Source organism: Petaurus breviceps, unplaced genomic scaffold (genome assembly GCF_028583685.1).
Source record: "Petaurus breviceps papuanus isolate PSGF00001 unplaced genomic scaffold, PetGlider_PUasm1.0 328, whole genome shotgun sequence".
Classification (NCBI taxonomy): Eukaryota; Metazoa; Chordata; class Mammalia; order Diprotodontia; family Petauridae; genus Petaurus; species Petaurus breviceps.
The window spans coordinates 45124-67936 of record NW_027186094.1 but is presented as its reverse complement, the minus strand read 5'-3'; the positions used below and the strand labels follow the sequence as shown (position 1 = coordinate 67936).

Sequence of the window (22813 nt, the reverse complement as noted above, 5' to 3'; positions counted from 1 at the left end):
AAGGAGAGAAAAAAACATCATGAAAATATCATCCTCCAAGTCTGAATTTATTGGCAATGTTATATGCTAATGGACCCACACCTTTTCAAAGTTTGGGGAAATACCTTCTAATATCTCCTCTTTGGGGCCAAACTTGGCTGTTACAATTGTTACAATTTGCTTTTTTGTGATATAGTAGTATTCTATTACATTTATTTAGTACAATTTTATTAGTCATTCATCTATCAACAAACATCTAATTTATTTTGAATCCTTTGCTACTACAAAAGAAAGATTTTCAAAGAAAGTACTTCTTCAATTATAACAGTTGCTATTTAGTATGAAGTTTCTGATGTTTCTTTAGATAGGCCCACAGGAAAAATGACTTGTTACATTAATCACATTTAAGGCTTCTCTCTACTATGGATTTTCTGATGTTGTGTCAGACCACTGTGCTGTGTGAAGGCCTTCCCACATTTAAGACACTGATAAGGTTTCTCTCCAGTATGAATTCTCTGATGTCTCCTCAGTGTACTTTTCCCATGGAAGGCCTTCCCACATTCATCGCATTTAATACCTTTATAAGATGTCTTTCCTGTATGAGTTCTCTGATGTTCAACCAGTAGACTTTTTGTGCGAAAAGCTTTTCCACATTCATTACATTCATGAGGTTTCTCTCCAGTATGAACTGTCTCATGTTGAGTAAGGGCATATCTAGAACCAAAGGCCTTCCCACATTCATCACATTTATGAGGTTTCTCTCTTGCATGAATTTTCTGATGTTGAACCAGATGACTTCTCCAGTAAAAGCCCTTCCCACATTCAAGACAGGGATAATGTTTCTCTCCTGTATGAATTACCTGATGTTTAGCCAGCTGCCACCTCCACTGAAAAGCTTTACCACATTGATGGCATTGATGAGTTTTGTCTCCATTATGAATTCTCAGATGCCGAGTAAGCCAAGACATCTGACAAAAGGTCTTCCCACATTCATGACATTGATGGCGTTTCTCCATATTATGACTTCTCAGATGTTGTCTGAGCCCATGTCTCTGGTAGAAGGCTTTCCCACATTGTTTACATGGAAAAGATTTTTCACCACTATGAATTCTTTGATGGTCAATCAGTCCACCTCTCTTGATGAAGACCTTTCCACATTCATGACATTGGTAATGTTTGTTTTGAGTATGAACTTGTTGATGTCCAATAAAGCGAGATATGCCATAAAAGACCTTCCCACATTCAGGACATTGGTAATGTTTGTCTTGAGTATGAATTTGTTGATGTACAGCAAGGCTAGATATGCTATAAAAGGTCTTCCCACATTCAGGACATTGACGAGCTTTCTTGATAATATGGATTTTCTGATGTCTTGTAAGCTTGCTTCTCCAGTAAAAGGCCTTCCCACACTCAGGACATTGATGAGATTTCTCTCCAGTATGAATTCTCTGATGCTGTGTCAGCCCACCGCTATGGCTGAAGGCCTTCCCACATTCCTGACATTGATAAGGTTTCTCTCCAGTATGAATTCTCTGATGTTGTGTCAGCTTGCTTTTCCAGTTGAAAACCTTCCCACATTCATGACATGGATAAAGACTGTCTACAGTATGAATTTTCTGATGTTGAATCAGGTTGCGTTTCCATTTAAAGGCTTTCCTACATTCATGACATTTGTACTGTTTATCTCTAGCATAAATCTTCAGATTCTGAGTAAGCCTGTATCTATGGCAAAAGGTCTTTCCATATTCATAATACTGATGAGACTTCTCCCTAGTGTGTGCTTTCTGATGCTTATCAAGTTCATAGGTTTTCTCTCCCATGTGAGTTCTCTGATGTTGAATCAGATGACTTTTCTTGCAGAAGGCCTTCTCACATTCATTACATTGATAAGATTTCTCTCCTTTATGAGTTTTCAGATGCTGAATCAGGTGACCTAGAAAAGGGAGGTTTAATATTGTAAGGCTTTTCTCCAGTAGGATCTTCATTATATTCAAGATAAGAACTATAATTAAAGCACTTCCCATATTTAAAGTGAAAAACATATATTCTTTAAGTCTAATCTATCATCTCTTCTTAGGAGTGAAGACAAAATCAATCACTTTCTATGTATACATATAACTTTAGTTTGTTTCATTTTGTTTGAGAAGCTCTCTGCTGTGGGGGAAAAAAAGTGGGACTCTAAATCATCATTCTGACATATTTTAAATATTTCTGACTTTTCCCTTTGTTGGGAGATTAACTATGGGTGATTTCACCTTTTGAGAATTCTCTCCTGTAATTGATCTGCTGCCTCTAACCTGGCTTCACACTTCTAGGCTTCTTCCAACTTCCAGACATGGAGACAAACCCTTGTGCAGTTTTCCTATGTTATTTCTTCCTTTAAAAATCTTCCCAGTGCATTTGTTGAAGGAAAAGGTCACAAAACAAACTACCCACTAAGGAAAGGAGGGGTTTTTAAAAAGGCAACAAAGAACAAGGAACTAAGAGGGAGTGGCAACTAAGGAATGGCCAGACTAATTGTCGAATATCAATGGGTATATCATTGCAGTATATGTAATGAACAAAGACAATTTGAAGGAATCTTGAGAGTATGAATCGATTCAGAATCAAGTTAGCACAACCAGGAGAAAGATTCCTATGTGGGCAAGAAAAAATGTAAAAAACAGTTTTGAAAGACTTAATAACTGATCCTAATAATCAGCAATGCCTCTAAAGGACCTACCTATTAGCCATCTCTTGAAAAAAGAGGTGATAGACACTAGGTACAGAGACATCCATTTTTATCCATGTTCATTGTATAGATTTCCTCTTTTTTGACTATGTTCATTTGTTGCAAAGGTTATTTTTTCCTCTTTCTTTTTATCTGTTTTTGTCTGGGGGATGGACTTCAATGGAAGTGGGCTGTTCCAATTGTGCAACATTGTGCCAAACGATAAGTGGGCCACTGCACTGTTTTGAAAATGCACAGGAGAGAAATAAGAAAATGTAGAAGGAACCATAGATAATGACAGTTTCCATATTTAAAAGTTTCTAGTCTTGAATTGTTTCTAGGTTTCTCCCTCTAAGAACTACTCTGCCAGGAATTTAAGAAAAAATAGCCCAAGATCTCACACCATATTCCACGACAAGTTCCAAAAAGGCACCTTATTTAGGCATAAACAATGACATCATAAAATTGGAGGAGCACGGAAGAAATTAGTTGATCTATGGAAAAGGGAAGAATTCATAATGAAACAAGCTATAGAACGAGTCAGAGGAGGTAAAATGGATGATTTTTATTACATACAATTAAAAAAAATCTTCATAGAAGCAAAAGCCTACTGTTGCTTTCCATCAACTAAAATGAGAGGAGAAGCAGGAAATTGGCGTGGGGAGGTGGCGGTGGGTTTGAAGCAAGTTTCTCTGATAAAGGTCTCATTTCTAAGATATTTAGGGAGCAAATTCAAAGTTATAAGAATTGAAGACAATCCTCAGTTTATAAGAGATAGGAATAGATTATTTTCAGAGGAAGAAAGCTAAGATATAAATAGCCATACTGAAATCTGTACAGCACTAATAAATGGGAAAATACAAATTAAAATAACTCTGAAGTTTAACCTTATATCCATCAGATCAGCAAAGTTGACAAAAAATAAAAATGACAAATCCTGAAATGATTGAGGGAAAACAATCAATCTATTCATAAACAATCAATAAATACTTATTTTATTTAAGGTACCACACTAAATTAAGACACATTAATGCAAGGTTAGTGGAGCTGTGAACTAGTCCAGCCATTTTGGAAAGCAATTTGGAACTATGCTCTAAAAGTCATTAAAACATGCAAACCCTTTGACTCATCAATGTATCTCAAAGAAATCGAAGAAAGAGTTGGTTATGTCTACAAGTGCATACCCATTTGTAACATATACATGTATGTACATATACAAATTTATGTATCTCTTTTTGTGGGAGTGAAAATTGAAAACTGAGGGAGTATCCATCAATTGAAAAATGACTAAACAAGCCATGGCCCATGTACATGATGTAACTTATGAAATCCTTCTTTCTCTTTCCATATGTATATACATACTGTACATATAAACTCATGTGTGTGTATATATCTATATCAATATCCATTTGTGAAGAGCCCCATTATTTCCCTCAGGGAATGGACCAGGGGCAATGAGATGCAATATTAGTCCAGACTGTCTTGTCTTTGATTCAAGATCCATATTTTTATTATTAACAAATGTCAAGACTTTTGGGGGCATTTACTCTCTTTTGCCACCTTTCCAGGACTGACTTGTTACAGATTCCTAACTTCTCTTCTCTTCCCTTCCTCCAGAGCTCTATTGTTCACTCAAGACTCTGTATCTTTTTTCCATGCTGTGGCATTGGATGATCCACATCTAATCTAGCACCACATTCCAGGGACTGCCCCTTGCACTCTGCCTCTTGGAATGCCTGATTTCCTTCAGGACTCTCTGCAAAAGTAACTTTTGACAGCAGTTCTTTCCCAGTTACCCCAATGTTATTGCCAATGCCTTCCCTTCCAAGGCTACCCTCCATCTTCTGCAGTCAGGCCTGTGCTTTTGACTTGCTCCTCATGTCAGGGCTGCATGTAGAACCTGCTTCATTCTTAATCCTTCATCTCTGCTCTTGCCTCTCTGGTGAGCCCCTAAAGCTACTTTCCTCCTGTTCAGGACTATTAATGAGTTGTGATGTTTCCAGATCCATTTTTCTAGCCTATGCTGCCTCCATGTGTCCCCCTTATAGCCACTAACAGACACACCTTAACCCTGGCCCAGAAGCATGGCAGTTATCAACACTGGAGACAAACCGGGGATCATGGGGTCCCTGCTCACTTTTGACTCCAGCTCTGGCACTAAATAATACTTAGCCATCAGTAGCATAAAGTCTGAGGATAAAGCAGTACTGTGGGGTGTAATGGCAAGCAAAGGAGTGCTTAGCTCCTTGTTTCAGTTCTTCACATGCCTTGAAGCTTCACCTGTGATTATATCAAGTTTTGGTAAGAAACAACGTGTGAAGCCCACAGTGGAAGGGACTTGCCAGAGACCAGAACAGGAAGGATATAAGAGGTGGGAGGAACAGGGAAGAGCTGATGATACATAGAAACTCCAGCACAGCCGAACCAAGCAGAACTGGGAATGAAGATGACTGTGGTGTCGGCACTTTGTCAGATCTATCTGCTGATGGAGGACATTGCTGTTTTTACAGAAGCCCTGGGATCTTTCTGCTGGCTCAGAAGCCCTGAAAGAAGCCTTTCCTGCTGTCTGTTTACTGAAGCCTAGAGGAGGGTTTTACTGATGTTTTCAGAGATCCTGGGACTTTACTGATGATTTGTATTAATTTCTCAGACAGAAGCCCTGTCTGCTGATCTGTGTTTATTTCACAGGCAGAAGGTGAACTGATGATAGTGCTAGCAATATGTGTGAACATTGTTGTAACCATGCTAGGCTTGATGTGTGTAGAGCTGGGAGCTGGGACCTGCCTCCCTGGGAAGTTGAGTGAATTCAGGCAAGAATGGGGAGCATAGAAGAGGAACCATGGAGTTTGGGATTTAGCCTCTAGTCAAGATGAAAGGATCTTTCCTTGGGTCCGTAGTGCTGACTGAGAGATTAAGACAATGAGATGTAGGGGCAGGAGACCTTTGTACTTTGTACTCCTTAAGGATGATTGGAAGCCAGTCTCCAATCAAGATGAAACAAGACTTTAGATGGGTACTTTGTATTGATTGATTCAGACTGTGACTTACTGAATGATATCTTTTGTTTAAGACTATGTAGCCACTTTAGTAGTTGTCATGTTATATTACTGTGAATATTGTACTCTGCTTTCTGTGAATGTTTTGCTTTACTTGATTGCTAAATAGAGAGTTCACTGTGTGATGTGATCAGAAACTAAAAGTTATTCACAGCAGCAGCAGTCCTCAAGAGAGCTGCCTGTGTTTGCCTTTACATGGGACTATGGAATAACAGCTAAATTACAGGAAAGCACAGTGACATGTACAAAAAGTCAATGAGACAAAATCCTCCACCAGTCATTCCCTGCCTACCACTTAAGCTGCTGCTGAAAAGGGCTCAGCTGCCTGGATTATCCTCACTCACTGTGGGGGCAAGGTAAGCCCCTCTGTGAGGAATAAGATTATACAAACCAAGACGCCAACTCAATATGACCTTTCTATTACCCTGAGCTGTTTGGAAATAGGGGTCCTAAGAACGTGAGGGCTGCTCCTCTCCTGGGACCCTGGCCAGGTCCTTGAGAAGAGATATGATAACTGCCCCACTGCTGGAACTAGCCACTCCAAGGAAACATCGCTCTTGGGGGGGCCTTGGAGGGATTGGCCCCCATCCCAGGCCTCACACCAGATACGATGCTTGCTAAAAACACCTGGCAATATGCCTTCTTTGTTCTCAGTGCTACTTAAACTGTAAGATTAAGACCCCAAATTGGAATCTCACCTATGGAGGAGACGTCCTACCTGGGACACTCCTGTGCGGGGCCCTGACGGCTATACCGGGCTTCCCCAGCTTGTGTGGTCAGGTTTGGTGCTTCCCCACAACGGTGATGCTTGGAAATATATATATATATATATATATATATATATATATATATATATATATATATACACCCACTATTAATCATGGCTGCTCTCATTCTGCTATCTTTAAGCCTCTTTCTCTGTTATCTCCGGTTTCTTTCTCACTTGCCTATATATACATATATTCTGAATAAATATTCTAAAGAAATTGCTTTGAGTCTTTCTTGGAGTGCCAAGCATTCCATTTACATGAATCCCGAACCTCCTTAATTGGACACTCACCTGGACAGCTGCTTCTCTGCAATTCTCCTTCAGCCATCCAAGGAGCTTCCCCTCGTCGCAAATGTCTGATCACACCAGCCTTGAAATCTTCCAGTCCTAATCATTGAAGATGGGAGAGCACCATGGGAAGAACATCATTCTAGAAATTGATGGGGCCATTATTGTGTGTGTGTGTGTATGTGTGTGTGTGTTTGTGAGAGAGAGAGAGGGAGGGAGGGAGAGAGTGAGAGAGAGAGAGAGAGACAGAGACAGAGACAGAAATAGAGACAGAGAGAGAGAGAGAGAGAGAGAGAGAGAGACAGAGATGGAGGGAGGGAGAGAGAGACAGAGAGGGAAGGAGGGAGAGAGAGAAGGAGAGAAAGATAGAACACTACACAAAGACAATCCTAGAAGGTAAGTGCTATTATTATCTGCATTTTATATATAAGGAAACTAATGCAAACAGAGGTTATGTAACTTTCCTAGGGCCACACATCTAGTAACTATCTAATGCTGATTTAAACTCAGGTCTTCCTGACTACAGGCCCAGGGCTTTATATACTGTGCTATCTAGCTAATCAATAGGTATGATAGAATGGGCTACAGAGTACATTGGAGGTTAGAAAATGCTCATTAAATCATTTTCCAGATAGCAGGTAAAAATCTGTCTTTTGTGAGGGTAGGAATTTTCCATAGAGTAAACTTGGGGAAAAGAATGTGTGAAGGGAGTTCAAAAACATTTATTCAGTTCTTATTATGACCAAGGACTCTGTTAAGTGCAGAGAAAATGAATAGAAATCTCTGGTCCCCAAGGAATTGACTGTAACAGTAAACTGAGGCAGCACATAGAAAGAACATGCTCAGAGAGGCATAGTTAGGTTTGTAAAGGTATAGGGAAGGTAAATAGAGCTGAAAGAGAGCAAAGAATGTTGGTACCCTGTGATAGTAATGGAATGTGGAGATTCCCCTGTATTGGGCTTGGTTTTCAAATTGATTGTATTAAAACCCAGAGCTTGTTAATCCCACCTGTGGGATGGACTTTTTGATGTGAAAAGAAAGTCCTGACTGGGAGGAGCTGGTGACGTAGATTTGGAGAGACACTAGAGAGAGGCTGAAGATCTTTTTGGAAGCAGCACCTCGTGGAGAGGGAGAGACTAAGAGAATTGCTGGTGGCTGCTTTGAATTGCCCTGGACTTTTGAGACCTGCCCCCTGAGCTGCCAAGGACTGAGGAGACGTGGCTGTTTTGCTGGTACTTTGTCTGTCTGTTGTGATGTTGTTTTGCCAGATTTGTCCACTGGTGAAAGACAGTCCTTTTGTTGAAGAAGTCCTGGAACCTGGCTGTTCGCTAAGAAGCCCTGAGACTGTCCTGCAGACAGAGAGTGAATACTGTCCACTGGTGAGGGACAGTACTGTTGTTGCAGGGGTCTGGAGACTGTCCTGCAGACAGAATGAATACTGTCCACTGGTGAAGGACAGTGCTGTTGTTGCAGGGGTCTGGGAGCCTTTCTGTTGGTTCAGAAGCCCTGAAGAAGGATTTTCTTGTTATATGTTTACAGAAATCCTGGGAGAGGGCTTTGCTAATGTGTTCAGGGGTTCTAGGACTGTTCTACAGACAGAGGATAAATTCATGAAGGGACTGGCAATGTATCTTGTGGCTTTGCTAAGCCTTGTCTCCCCAGGAACTAAGATTGCTGAGAACTTGCCTCGTGTCAAGATGAAGAAAAGAGCTCCATTTGGGTATTAAGTGCTGTGTTTAAACTTGATGTAACTCTGGGGTAGATTCAATTGTGATCCAGGGGTGGGGAACTTTTGACCTTATTGTGCTCTGTGATTGACAAATGAAGGTACTTTACCTATGTTTGGAAACTAATCTCCATTTGAGAAGAGGGGTTTTGTGGTGGACTAAATGAAGGTATAGCCTAGGGGTGGAGTAGTATTTAGAACAGAGACTTTGTAATTGATTGAATGATTGGAAGGTCCTGGGGTGGGGTAGTACTTGGAGATTATTTAATCACACTTAGTAAATGCTGTATTTGGAATGATGTCATGTTTTGATCTTCTCTGTTCTTGGTTTGTTACTGAATAAAATAGAGAGCACCTATGCTGGTATTTTGAACCTGGGAAGTTGCCTTTGCTTGGCATTACATTACATACCCCTCTACAGAGGACTGAATTGATTTGATTATGGGGATTCAAATGGAAGAGGAAAACATTTGAGGCAATAAAGTGGTGCTCCAGAGTGTGGAGTTCTGGAGGTGAAAGGTTTAAGTGCTTGAGGTCTAGATGGGAAGAGAAACCAAGAAAATAGAAATATAGTTCAAGAAATAGTAAGAAGAGGGGCAGCTCGGGGGTGCAGTGAATAGAGCACCAGCCCTGCAGTCAGGAGGACCTGAGTTCAAATTCAGCCTCAGACGTTTAACACAAAAATTAGCCATGTGACCTTGGGCAAGTCACTTAACCCCAATTGCCCTCCAAAAAGCAAAAAAAAAAAAAAAAACAAAGGAAATAAAAGAAACAGTAAGAAGACAGGTCCAGATCTCAGGGCTCTAAGACTTTGGGGATGGACTCTCTTCCTTAACCCCATACACACCCTCTGCAATACTGTTAAATGACTGACTTCATATGCCACCTGTTCTGCATCTTCCAAATGGACAATCAACCATAGGCTGCCTCAAGGCCCCTGGAGATTCTGGTGCCACTGTTCCTGCCCCTTCATACTCTTGTCAGACAACAGGAATTTGCAGGTGAATAACCTTGGGGTTGGATGAGACTTGGCCTGTGCAAGTACTTCCTCATCTCTGCAGTAGCTTATTCAGCTGCAAGGGGGTAGGAACAATGCCCACTGAGTTGGGAATTTCCAGTTGCACAAAGCAAATCTCTTTCATGTGATACCTTTCAGCATCTCAGGGTTCTGAATGGCAACTCAATGCTGGAGATACCCCACAGAATCCTCTCCTGGCAAGATTCTGGGATAGAGAGCTTGACCTTACCCAGGATGACAAGATTCTCATAATTCTCCAGCATCACATCCCTGTACAGGTCCTTCTGAGGAGAAGTCAGGTATTCCCACTCCTCTTGGGTGAAGCCAATAAGGACATCCTTGAACCTCACGGATTCCTGCAACAACAAATACATGGGTTTGCTCAGAGCCCATTCCCAAGGTTTTCCTGCCAGGAGAGATCACTCTGGAAAGAACAGAAGGCAGTAGCTTTCATTGGGCTTCACAGAGCCCCAGTCAGATATTAAGTGAAGCCCCCACCCACTGTGCCTCATTCTGTCCTTAGGAGGTACAAAGGATAAGAAAAATGAACTCCTATCTCTATTTCCTTTTCCTAACTTGCAGTTACAGCAAAAAAAAATAATAATTCTTGAAGCATGATAATAGAAGTATTAGTTATCCACATTACACTGGCCCTCCCCCCAAAAAAAACTAAGAAAGAGTCAGCCTAAACGGTATGACTGTTGATGATAGCTAGGCTTCAAACCAAGGTTTTTGTCTTCCTTTCCAGTGTTCAGTCCACTCCATCCTGAGCCAGAGAATATGAGGCATCAAGTGAACCTTTCTCCATCATCTCCCCTCCTATGCCCAAATTGCCTTCACTCTCCATTCCTGTAAATAGCTCATGATTATCATCAACATCCAGATGGACATCACAGCCATCAGCTGTGTCACTACCCAAAGAGTAAATGGCAATTGGAGACAAGGCAAGGACAAATAACTTTCTTGGCACCATTTCATTTGATCCTCATCAAGTCCCTCTGAGACAGCTACTTAAACCAAGCCTTCCATGAGACTGTAATGTCGACAACATGGGTGGCATTCCAATAATGTTAATTGTGATCAGTCCACACCTTGTGCTCCACTATCCATCATGTAACCCTTCACCAATCCCCCATAGCGGTGAATTACAATAAGAACATTGCCAAACTCCCTGGAGACTTCTAACTTGTTCAGACTCCAGTTAAATATTGAGGGCATTCAATGATTATTCCTCCATCTCACTACATGAATAACCCACTCATTTATGGTTACATGTTTCTTTCCCATTTTGTGGCTTCATCTGCATGGAAGAGAAGACTGATCAAGATACTATTTTAAGAAAATATAATAAAAATAGGAAATGAGATAAACAAAACCATATCTTTTTTGCAGATGATATGATGATATACTTGGAAAATCCCAAAAACTAAACTAAAAAGTTAGTTGAAACAATTAATTTTAGCAAAGTAGCAAACATAACTCATCAGCATTCCTATGTCACCAAAAAAAACTCTTCGAGAAGAGATAGGAAAACATACCCCACTTAAAATAACTCTAGATGGTATAAAACACCCAGGAGTACTCTTATCAAAACAAACATATACAAAAAAGAACTTTTTATACAGATAAATCAGATTTAAATAATTGGAGAAATATTAATTATTCATGGATAAGCAGGGCCAATATAATAAAAATAACCATTTTACCCCAGCTAATTTATATATTTAATGTCATCCCAATTAAATTACCCCCATTTTTTTTACTGATTAGAAAAAAAAGATAGCAAAATTCATTTGGAAAAAATAAAAAGTCAAGAATGTTAAAGGAAATAATGAGAAGGAGGAGGTTTAGCAGTACCAGATCTTAAACTATATCATAAGGCAATAATTATCAATGCTATCTGTTGCTAACAGAGAAATAGAAAGATGGATCAATGGAACAGACATGTAATTTATAGCAGCAAATAAACATAATAACTGTATTTGACAAGTGTAAAGACTTAAGATAAGAATTAGTTGGTAAAAATTGTTGGGAAAACTGGAAAGCAATATGGAAGAAATTGGTTATAATCCAATATCTTATACTATTTACCAAAACAAGGTCAAAATGGATACAAGACCTAGATATAAAACGAGATTTTACAAGAAAACTAGAAGAACATAGAATATGTTACTTATCAGACTTATGGATGGGCAATTTATGAATCAATAAGCTAGAGATAAAAGCTGGGTATGAAATAGATAATTTTGATAACATTAAATAAAAAATGGTTTTGTGCAAATAAAACAAATGTAGTCAAGCTTCACAAATAAGTAAAGCAGAAAATTGGGGGAAATTTTTATAGATAGTTTCTCAGATAAAGTTCTCATTTCTCAAATAAGGAACTTTGTCAAATGTATAAGAATTGAGTTATTGCCCAACTGATAAATGGTCAAAGGTTATAAACAAAAGAATTTTCCAAAGAAGAAATCAAAACAATTTATAATCATATAAAAATGTTCTATATCATTACTAATTAGAGAAATACAAATTAAAACAACCCTGAGATATAATTTTACACCTATCAGATTGGCTAACATGATAGAAGGATGTTGGAGAGGATGTAGAAAAATTTGGATACTAATTCATTGCTGGTGGAATTGTGAGCTGATCCAACCAATTTGGAAAACAATCTGGACTTATTCCCCCAAAGTTACTAAACTGCCTGTATACCCTTTACCCCAGCAATACCACTACTAGATCTATTTCCAAAGATGATTAGGGAAAAAGGAAAAAAAAAAACCTTGTTCTAGAATGTTTATAGCAGCTCTTTGTGGTGACAAAGACCTGGAAGTTCCAGATAGGCCCACCAGTTTGCGAATGGCTGAACAAGCTGTGCTATATAACTGTGAGGGGAACTGAGGAGCTCAATGATTGTACATGGAAAGACTTGCAGGAAATAATGAAGAGTGACATGAGCAGAATGAACATTATATACAGCAGTGAGATTGTTTTAGGGAAGACAGAGTAAATTATTTTGACTATTAGGATCACCCAAGTTAACTATAAAGGACATGCAAAGAAAGATGCCATCGATATTGAGAGACAGAACCAATAGAGAACCAGGTATAGAATCATTTTACATACATGTTTCTTTGTTTCTAATGGTAGCCATTTCTGGGTGGGGGGAGAGAGAGAAGAAAAAAATATATTTGAAAAGAACAGCAAGTTGTGTGCAATAGTTTTGCAGCTTCACCCACAATCGTCTTTTGTTGTTGTACTATGTTATAGAAATGTTTGTTTTATTTCATAAATGTTTATTTCATGTTGTACTATGTTACAGAAATGTTTTGTTTTATGTCATTAAAAATACTTCATTCTTCTCATTTTATGTCATCTTGGTTACAGAACAGGGATGTCACATGTGTAGTATCAGAGATTGGGTTAATCTTTAGAGATGGTCTAGAAATTCTTTAAAACAGAGGAACGTAAATACAGAGCTAAATGAGGCAATAGAAAATATCTCATTTGAACTGAAACTTTCCTAATACTGATGAGAAAATGGAGGTCTTGAATAGGGAGCCTTGTCCAAGGTAGCTAAGGGGATTCTCATTACCCTCACCACTTTTGGTGCCAAAGCAAATGAAGACTGCACAAGACCGAGGGCAGTTCTGTGTTGTCGACTTCTGGTTTGCCAGAATTGAAGAATTCATCACCTGGTGGCCTAGTCTTGTTGCTGGCCACTCCAGGCTTTGCTAGCCTGACTATCAGAGAGCAGAGGGTATCTTTCCAAGAATAAGTCATGAGTCCTTGGTATACTTTTCAATGCCTTTCTCAAAGTAACTTTATCATCAACATGATTTCTATGGAGATCTTATTATGAGTTCCCTACCATCCATGTGGTCTGCAAAAAAGTTCTTTGGATTCAAGGCCACCCTTGATGATAGCCCCTCCTTCCCCTATTTCTCTGTCAACCTTTCCAAGTATACTCAAGAATGGAAAATTGGCCAGATACCATCCCAAAGTTTAGGCTCAATGCCTAAGAGACAGACTTGGGACCTTAACACATACAAGTTCAAGTCAAACAAATTCTGCAGCTTATCTGGGCTACCAGGGGTCTTGGCCTGGCTTAGCAGAAAACAGAAGCAGTTAGAGGATTCCTGCTCCTTTTATGGTGAGGGATCCTGGCTCCAACCCTAGCTGTTAGGCTGGGCAGTTTTTGACCCTCAGTTTCCTAATTTAGAAAACAGGGATCACTCTCTTTGTATTTTATCTAAGTGCATCTGAAGGAAAGTGTTTTGATGTTGCAGAGTTTGATAAGCCTTGTGTGGTACATCATTCTCCTGCACTTCCTTCGCCTTTCTCTCAACAACAAGCTCCCAGCTGAGCAAAAAACAGACATGAATGCCGAGACAAAAGGAGTCAGAACAATATGGTGAAAAGGGCCACACCCAGCAAATAGGAAACTTTCCCTCTGGGGGCCTTACCAGCCAGGCAGCCTGCTGTGGCAAAAGGTGGCATCCAAATGGGGCTCTGCTCAGTGCAGGAGCTTTCTGTCCTTTAAAGTGACAGGTTTATGATGATCCCTAAGGGCCTTTCCACCTCTGATTCTCTTCTGACTCCATTAATAGAACTAAGATTTTTTTTCTTCTTGGAGGGCAATTGGAGTTAAGTGACTTGCCCAAAGTCACATGGCTAGTAAGTGTGTCAAGTGTCTGAAGCTGGATTTGAACTTAGATCTTCCTGACTCCAGGGCCGGTCCTCTATTCACTGTGCCGCCTACCCACCCCAATTTTTTTTTTAAGAACAAGGAAATGCTCACTTACTTGGTGGAATCTGGTTTTCGGTAGAGCAGAGTCCATTCTGTACTACCCCACAACCCCTCTTCTTGGGGTGAGGTAGGGCAGCCAGGATGTCTAAAGGAAGATCTGAAGAGGAAAAGGGAGTCATTTGAAGGAGACACTGTCTTGTAGATCCCAGACCATTCGTTAGAAATACTTCTATAACTCTTTGCTGTGATGGAAAGATCACAAGTGGCCCAATGGATAGTAACCTTGATTTATAGTCAAGAGAAGGGTGTAAACCCCACATCCCTCACTTACTGGCTAGGAAATCATGTTCAAATCACTTAACCTTTTGGGGCCTTCACTTCTGTGCCAGGAAAAGGGGTATAATATCCCATCATACCCAAGTTCAAGGGTTTTCGTAGGGAAATTAGTACCTGTCAAATGCTTTGCAAACTTTTACATCCTCCATAAATGTCAGAGATATCACATGAATATGTATATGGGTATTTTTATAAATATAGTAAGTAAATAGGGATTTATTAAGCATGTTGGCATGGAAATATGTATTTTTATATTCACTTATTGCTTAAAAATAGTTAATAAATTCTATTTACTTACAGAATACACTTTAGCACCAGCACACAATAAATCACAATCAACATAAATATAAAATAACAATATTGTCTATGCTACTTGTAACTAAAGCCTTATATTTATATGAAGAGACTTTTTTTTTTCTAATGCTGGTTAACTACAAACTTATAAATTACTAAACACTATTTAAAACAAGTCCTTTTTTATATCTACGACTGAAAGCAGTTATTTAGCTGGGAAGAATTCAGTTTAATCTTTTTAGTATCATGGAAATATTAGAGTTCCTCTAAATATGCTTTACTGAAAAGTTTGGAAAAACAGATTACCAGATGTATCCTTGAAAAGGACTGGGAGTTTTGGGAGACAAGTTGTAAGTAATTATTTAATAGTAAGTAAACCTTAAAAAAATGCAGAGGACTGCACATAGTAGGTCATCAAGAAATATTGACAAACTGTATTTTTCATTGTCACAAACCCACATTCATTTATTAATATGCTCCTTAACAAACAGAGCACATTAAGCTCTACAAACATCACAAAACTGACAGGAGTAAGAATTTTTATAAAGGCTTTCAATATTTAGATGTTTATTTTATAATCCCTCCCCCCCCACACACACACAGTGGTACTCAAATATAATCCATTTATTCTTCTTATCTTGCAAAAAACTAGGAATTGTGCCTGACCCTATGACTAACTACCCAGCAATATACTGGAAAGAGGAGGGGAGCTGGCATGCCATTTATGGGAATAAGGCAGGTTGGTTCGACCTTAGCATATGTGAAAGGGAGTGATATGAATTAAAGCAGGGAAGTTATACTGGAGCCCAGTTGAGGAGGACCTTCCATGCCAGCCTGAGGAGTTTATTTACTTTAACCTAGAGTCTGGAGAACCCCTGAAGGCTGCTGAGTGTGGCAGTAAACCTGGGAGCCCTGGATTAAACAAGCCATGAGGTTTGCCTGGTATGACTGCATCTTCAAGAACTCCTGTTGGCTGTGAGTTGTCATTTTTTGCCTAAGTGCTGAGACTCCTACACTTTCATGATGTGTTCAACTGTTCTATGACTTCTGATCTTAGAGTAGAAAGGGACCTCTGGTCCAACCCTGCACCCCACAAAACAAGGCACCTCCATTGCCCTTAAATAAATGCCACGCTTACAACTGCACCACATTCAACTTTTGGAAGCCATTTGGCAGGTAGCTCTGCCGTAGATGGTAAATGGGCCTCATGGGACCTTCCATCCATTCCACCCTCGGTGCCTTCCCTTCTCTCCCCAGGATTCCTTCAAATACTTCAAGATGGCCCTCATGTCTGTGCAGTCTCTTTTTCTCCAGGCCAAACATTCCTTGTTCCTTCACCCAGTTATCACTTGGCATAAGTCCATCATCCCATCAGACCACTTACCTGCCTTATCCTCGTCCTTCACCAATGTTCCTCCTGGAGTAGCCTCCAAGTGGCCAGCTGTAGCAGGACCAGAGCCAAGTGCCCTCCCCCCCCCAAGTCACTGGGGACGGGGTGTGCAGGTTCAAGAAACTCCCTGCCCCGAATGTTTCAAATACCATTTCACTCTACAAAGTTGTAGTCAATTCACCCCCCTTCTCAAGACTGAGGAGGGGTACAAAAGAAAACAGCTGAGCAGTAGCCTAAGATCTGGACTGCAGCTCACCCATCCTTCCTTCCTCTCCTGGTTTTTTTTCTCACCCTGAGATTCATCCCCATGCTTCAGTCACCTTCTGGCCCTCCTTCTTCTCCTCCTCTAATGTCTTCAACAGTCCCATCAGTTCTGCTTTTTTCCCTTCTGGCTTTAGGCAGCAGACATGTAAGCCAACTCTGTCATCCCCATTGCACAGATGAGGAAAGAGTGCAGCCAGCACTGGTTCGTGCTCTTTTATAGCAAGCCTCTGCCCTCAGAACATGGACTTCACTTGCCTACATGCCCACTCCTGCCTTCATGGCTTGACATTTTAAAGAACCCCTAGCAGTCACATTGTAGTCCAGATACCCCTTAAATCTGACCTTCATTTGAGGATTCATTCAATGACTGCTCCCCCAGAAAGTCTTTTCTGTGCCCCCTAGTTGTTAGGGCTTTTGCCCTCAGACTGTTATGGATTCACTTTCTTTAAATAAACTTGGAGATCTCTTCCCACATCCCATTCTACAATGAGGAACAAGGCAAAAAGGGGTTAAATGACTTACCTAGAGTCACACAGCTATCAAGTGTCTGAGAATAAATTTGAACTCAGATCTTCATGATTCCAACCCAGTACTCTCTCATCTGCACCACCCAGCTGTCCAAGTGGCAGGTAACACCTGCTAAACACACATTTGTCACAACAAAACAATTAGAGGTAAAGATCTAAATTGTGTTATGCTCAAGCATAACCCCAATGAGCACTCTAGCAAGGCTTCTTATAGGCACGATTACATGAGAGAGCAAGAAAGAATTCTTTTACAAATGAGTCTTGTACATTCCTCTTAAATCATAAAAGTTATAAAGATCCATAAGGCTATACTCCCTTCAGTATTATGAAAGTCGAACAAACTTAGAATCCTAATCTCATATACCCCAGAAAGAAACAAACCCTATAGGTAAACTAAGTCAGGTTACAGATTAAGCTCCATTTAGAGGATTCACAAATAGACCGATATCGGAGGAGTCAGGGACAGTTGAGATACCTCCTTGGTTTTCTTATCTAAGGAGTACTGGAGACTCAAGTAAATTTTCATATCCATTAGTTAAGTGCGTTAAATATTAACCAAGACTTGCAGGAAGAATGGTTCTAAGGCCCAAATACTAAAAAGAAACAAACAATTCCCATAACACCCTCCTCTCATTCTAAATGCCTCAGCTTCATCGGCTGGCTGTCCTCTGTCCCTCCTTTCCCGGTGGGAACAAGGCTCCCCACTCCTTTCCGAGGTAAATCCCTCTAAGCTCTGCTTGTGGGCTCATACTCTTCCATATGTGAAATGTGGGTAGACTAGACAGCCCCCAACGTCCCTTTCATATCCAGATGCACGATCCTATGATTTCTTCCCAAACCCAGCTAGTGCCCTCACAGTTAAATTCTAGAACTGAGCCAACCCTAAGGCCTTCATTGCCTCAGTTTCCTTAACAGCATTATGATATCTCTCAAAAGTCCACAATGACCTTTTAATGTCCAAGTGTCTTTTTTTTTTTGGTTAAATTCGCGCCCTCATGGAATCCTTCCGAACCTTTAACAATCAGTATCCTCTTTCCTCCCCGGCTCTCAATGTTCCCTCTTTTTATCTTGGCTTCCGAGAGACTTCCTGGAGTGCTGTAACCCCTTCTCATCTTGCCTGGCCGTGCCTTCCTCTCTCTGTCTAACTGCAGACCACACATATTCCCTCTGGACCCTCCCTTTTAAGCCATCCCCCCTCTGCGGCCCGCTTTCTGCCCCGTTCCTATGCCGAGGTCCAGTTTCAGCAGCCATCCTCCAACACCAGGTGACTCGAGCACATCCACCAGAGGCTCCCCAGGAACCTCAAATCCAACCCTTCCCCGGAGGCAGCTGGTTGGCACACACACCGGCCTTGGGCCTGGAGGCTAGAAGACCCATTTTTGAACCAGGCCTCAGACACTTGGAAGCTGTGTGATCCTGGGCAAGTCACTTAGCTTGTTTCCCAATTACAGAGATGGGAAGGATATTACAGCCTAGATCACAGGGTTGTTCTGAGGCCCCAGTGACAAGGGAGGGTGCTCAGTACGGTTCCTGGAACCAGGTGAGCGCATAACGAATGATTCTGTCGCACCCTTCCCTGGTGATCGTCTGCTCTCGCCCCAAAGGTCCCCCCATGAGTGCTCTGTTTTTGCCGCATCGCGATGGGGCTCCTCAGTCCCCAGATGCACTGGGCGGCCCTCAAGGCTCCCCACGCTGCTCCTCCTCCACATGTCTCAAGCTCGTGCCCTTTCCCATCCATGACCATTTGGTGGGGTACCCGGGCTTGGGAACTTCCTCCCTTCCAGGCTAGGCCGCAGAATCCCCACTCACCTTTGGTCCCCAAGCGTAAGCCTCTTCCTCCACCTTCCTCCTCCTCCTCCTCCCCTCCAGTCGGGAGCTTAGAGTCCGTGTTAGGAGCTCAGTATGGTCCGGGTGCCCCCCGCACTCCGGCTCTCTCTGTGGCCCCCTCCCTCCCTCCCTTCCCGGGACCAGGACGCTGGGCCCGAAAATGCACGCCTGGACCGACCTGCTTCCGGCTGACAGCAGAGCTGCATCCCGAAACCCGGAAAAGCCGGCGTAGGAGCCGAAACCGGAGCTCGGGCCCGGGGATGCCGCCGGGGATCTTCCCCAGCCCCCGCCCGCCCTCCTCTACCCAGGACTCACTCTGAAGCCAGGCTCTCAAAACCAGTCCTCGGACAGCTCCGGCCCATCAGAGATGCTGGCAGGATGGGAGGCGAGCCCGGGGAAGCCTGGGGCCCAGCTCCGCCCCCCGTACCCAAATCCGTAACCCCACCCCGCTGGGTGCTCGGGCCAGGCTGCCCGCCCCCACCGCGCCTGCCCCCGCAAACCTCGCCCCCAGCCCCCCCCAACTCCTCACTTTTACGTAAGGGGAAATGAGGCCCCAAGGAGTAAAGCAGCTGCCCCAAAGCTAGCGTCAGGCAAGCCCTTCGGCTTGAAGGGGACATTTAGACTGGACACTCCATTCTGTGGAACACTGGAGAGGGTGGCTCGCGGACAGCTCAGGCTTCCTTCTGTGAGACACGGAATGGAGGCCAGTACGAAAGGGCAGACTCGGCCTTCCCCGAGCCCGGGGGGGAAGGCGGGGGGGGTCTGGAAAAAGACAGGAGAGTTTCTTCTGTGCAGATGGTCTGAGCCTGGAGTCCGGAGCTGGCGGAGACCCCAGGGGCGGCTGAGGCTCCGAGGCTGCTCCTTCCCTTCGAGGAGAGGAAGGTGAGCCCGGGTGTGTGTGTGGGGGGGGGGGGGGGCCGAGGTCAGCGCACACACGACACACGATTTCCGCTCTTACCTCGGAGAAGACTTCTTTGAATCATTCAAGGGCGAACAGACCTTTGTTTTCATCAATGAACGGAATCCACAAGATACGACGACAAAACATGGCAAAGGACCCCTCGTGCTACACAGTTTTTCCAGTTGGGATCAAAGTTTCCGACCCAGACATCCCTGACCTCATGAGACAGGTCACTGTGTAGCCCCTGCAGGCCCGCTCTCCCTGTGCCCCCCCCCTCCGCTCCCACTCTCTGCGTGGCCCCGCACTCCCACTGCAGGCTCTTTTCCTACCTCCTGTATCCAATCGATGACCAAATCCCATAATTCCCTCTCTCTACTAGGTGGCGCAGTGGATGGTGTTGGGCCTAGAGGAAGGAAGGAAGACCTGAATTAAAATCTGGCCACAGACACTTACTAGATGTGTGACCCTGGGCAAGTCACTTAACCTCGGCGTGCCTCAGTTTCCTCATATGTGAAGTGGGGAAAGTAATAGTATTTACTTTCCAGGGTCTGCTCACAATCAAAAGAGATAATCATCGTGAAACACAGCACAGTTTCTGAAACACACTAAGCACAATAAACATGTTATTATTCCTCCTGCAAAGCCCCTGCCTCCCCTAACGCACACAACACTCTAGGTCAGGCCTCTGAACTGTTCTCACCTGATACCTGGACCAGAGAGTTAACATGGGGATTTTGTCTGGTCTCAAGTGACTCCCCCAAGACGGTAAAGTGATTGTCCTAAACTGCAGGTCTGAAGATGTCACTCTCCTCCTCAATAAACCCCAGGGCCTCCCTCTTTCCTTCAGTTTGGAAGATATGATTGAATTTTGTTTCCACAGAAAATTATATGAAGCCACACTGATGGCAAACATCAGAGACAAAAACTGCAGGTAGTGAGGCCTTGGAGGCTGGCAAATCAGCATACCTAAGAGACCTCTTCCAGTATATCAATAGGGGCAGCCAGGCCAGGGGCCATTCACAAAGACCAGGCCCCTTAACCAGACTAAGGCTTTTGTCAAATTTGTTAACAATTGGGAGAAACCTTTTCTCATGCATCCCATGTAGACAATTGGGGAAGAACCTAAAAATATTCCTCTGGGCATTTCCTTGTAAGGGAGGGAGAAATTGAAATGTGGGAATGAGAGACTGTGGGTCAAGGTGACTGGTTCTAATCAGAGCTGTGATGTAGCAGGGTTGGGCTTCAGGTCCTGGGAGGGTTTCTAGGCCAGTAGGAATCCTTGCTGAGCTGTTTGAGGGGAGCATGACATGAGCACTTGGGGAGGGGGCACCTGGCCAATGGAGAACAAGGCAGAAAATGCGAATGGAAGCAGGGCTCCCATTTGTCTGAGTCAGTGTACTCCATTAAGGGAGTTACCCACTTATTCAGAAAGAATAAATGTAAAATAAATGTAATGAAAACCTTTCTGGCTTTCCAACAAATATTATTTATTCCTAGACTAAACATATATCTGTTGCAGCAAGCACCCCAGCGTCCTCAGGGTTTGCTGCCCATACAGGTTCTTGGATCTGCTTTGTTAAAGGAAAGCAACTCAAAATGGGTTAACAAGCTTACTTTAATCAGTCAAACATATATCGTTTACCTAGTTCAGGGGGAAAAGGTCAGCACCCCAAACTTCAGAATATACAGACAGAATTATCAATACAGAAAAACAGATCAAGCAGACAGGTTTTCAAACCGTCCAACCATTACATACACATGAAATCACAGTTACCATCAACATCTGGGTTTTTCAAAGCTGAGGGGCTCTCAACAACGACTTCCCAGAATCCAGATCAAATAACAGAACACTTCTCAAAGTGAGCCCCCAAAACAAAGCCTCACATCAGGGCTTATATAGCCTTCTCCTGGCTTAGAGAATGTAACAACCTTCTGGACCCACTGGCCAATCACAAAGTATCTGCTGAGAAACAAGCCTCCCACCCCAGGCTCCTGGTGCACTTTAGCCTAGGGGCAGGGAAGAGCTTAAAATTTACATTCCCATTACAATATCTCACAAGATTAAATGTAAAGGTCTGTATATGGCATAGAAAGCCCTTTAGAGCCTATGCCTTTCTTATCTTTTCAATCTCATCATATTCCATCACTTTCCATACAGTCTGCAGTGCAGCCACACCAGTTCCAATTGCTGTTCCTCTCGCAAGGTGCCCCATCTCTCACCCCTTTGACTTTTAACTGGCTATTTTCCATGCCCCCAGTACTCTCTATCCTAAACTTGGATCCTTAGATTCCCTGAATTCCTTGAGAGTCTGGGCAATTGCCACCTCCTCCAGGAAGCCTTTCCTCTCCCCCCAGCTGCTAGCAGAAATCATCGAAGGTTACCTCCCCTGTCCTTTTTACTAGGAGAATCTGGGTGGTCTAAACTCCTTAAATGCAATGACTGGTTTTTTGGTTTTGCTTTTTTATCTTCATGGGTAATGTGTGCAAGGGCACCGTAAATGAGTTCCGAGACTGCTTAGGAAAGTAGAGAAAAGTTTCTTTGTTCTTTGTCATGACAAAGGGCCCTCTGCCCCTGTCACTCCAATGGCATCTGCCAGAGAGAACAACAGGCAGAAGCAAGCACATGGTTATATAACCTTCTGTATAACCTACATAAACCCAAGCCCCCAACCAGCCTTCACTCTCATTGGCAGGGAGGCTGGCCCACAACCTAAGCTTGGTAATCTCTCTTGGAGACAAAGGAGATGGAAACATGTGGGTATTGGACATGGCAAGGCCAGGAAGGCAGGTTTATCCTTATTTGGCATATCTTGTGCTGAGGTGGCCCTGGGGAGGGTCTCCATTGCTCTAAGTCTCAGATTCCTGTAAGGTCAAGTGACCTCTAAACTTAGGCCTAGTGGATATTGAAGCCACTCTAGATTTGATTTTTCAGAATGAGGAAACTTCACTGCCGATTATCACTCACAAATAAGCACAAG

At 42.6% G+C, this 22813-nt stretch overlaps 1 protein-coding gene across 7 annotated transcripts; it reads right to left on the bottom strand.

Annotated features, from left to right (window-relative positions):
- Positions 1–26: 26 nt before the first annotated feature.
- On the bottom strand, positions 27–20097 carry LOC138167906 (zinc finger protein 420-like). Of its 7 annotated transcripts, XM_069096871.1 has the most exons (7): positions 19893–20097; positions 19464–19696; positions 17103–17216; positions 14352–14453; positions 9776–9902; positions 6806–6901; positions 27–1912 (listed from the first exon to the last, which is right to left on the bottom strand). In XM_069096871.1, the coding sequence occupies exons 4-7, from the start codon at positions 14385–14387 to the stop codon at positions 384–386; spliced, it is 1788 nt and encodes a 595-aa protein (XP_068952972.1). In that variant the 5' UTR covers positions 14388–14453; positions 17103–17216; positions 19464–19696; positions 19893–20097; the 3' UTR covers positions 27–383. The 7 variants fall into 7 exon arrangements, with proteins under 7 accessions (XP_068952972.1, XP_068952971.1, XP_068952973.1 ...); XM_069096870.1 differs by lacking the exon at positions 19464–19696 and having other exon boundaries at positions 17103–17219; XM_069096872.1 differs by lacking the exon at positions 19464–19696.
- Positions 20098–22813: the final 2716 nt, after the last annotated feature.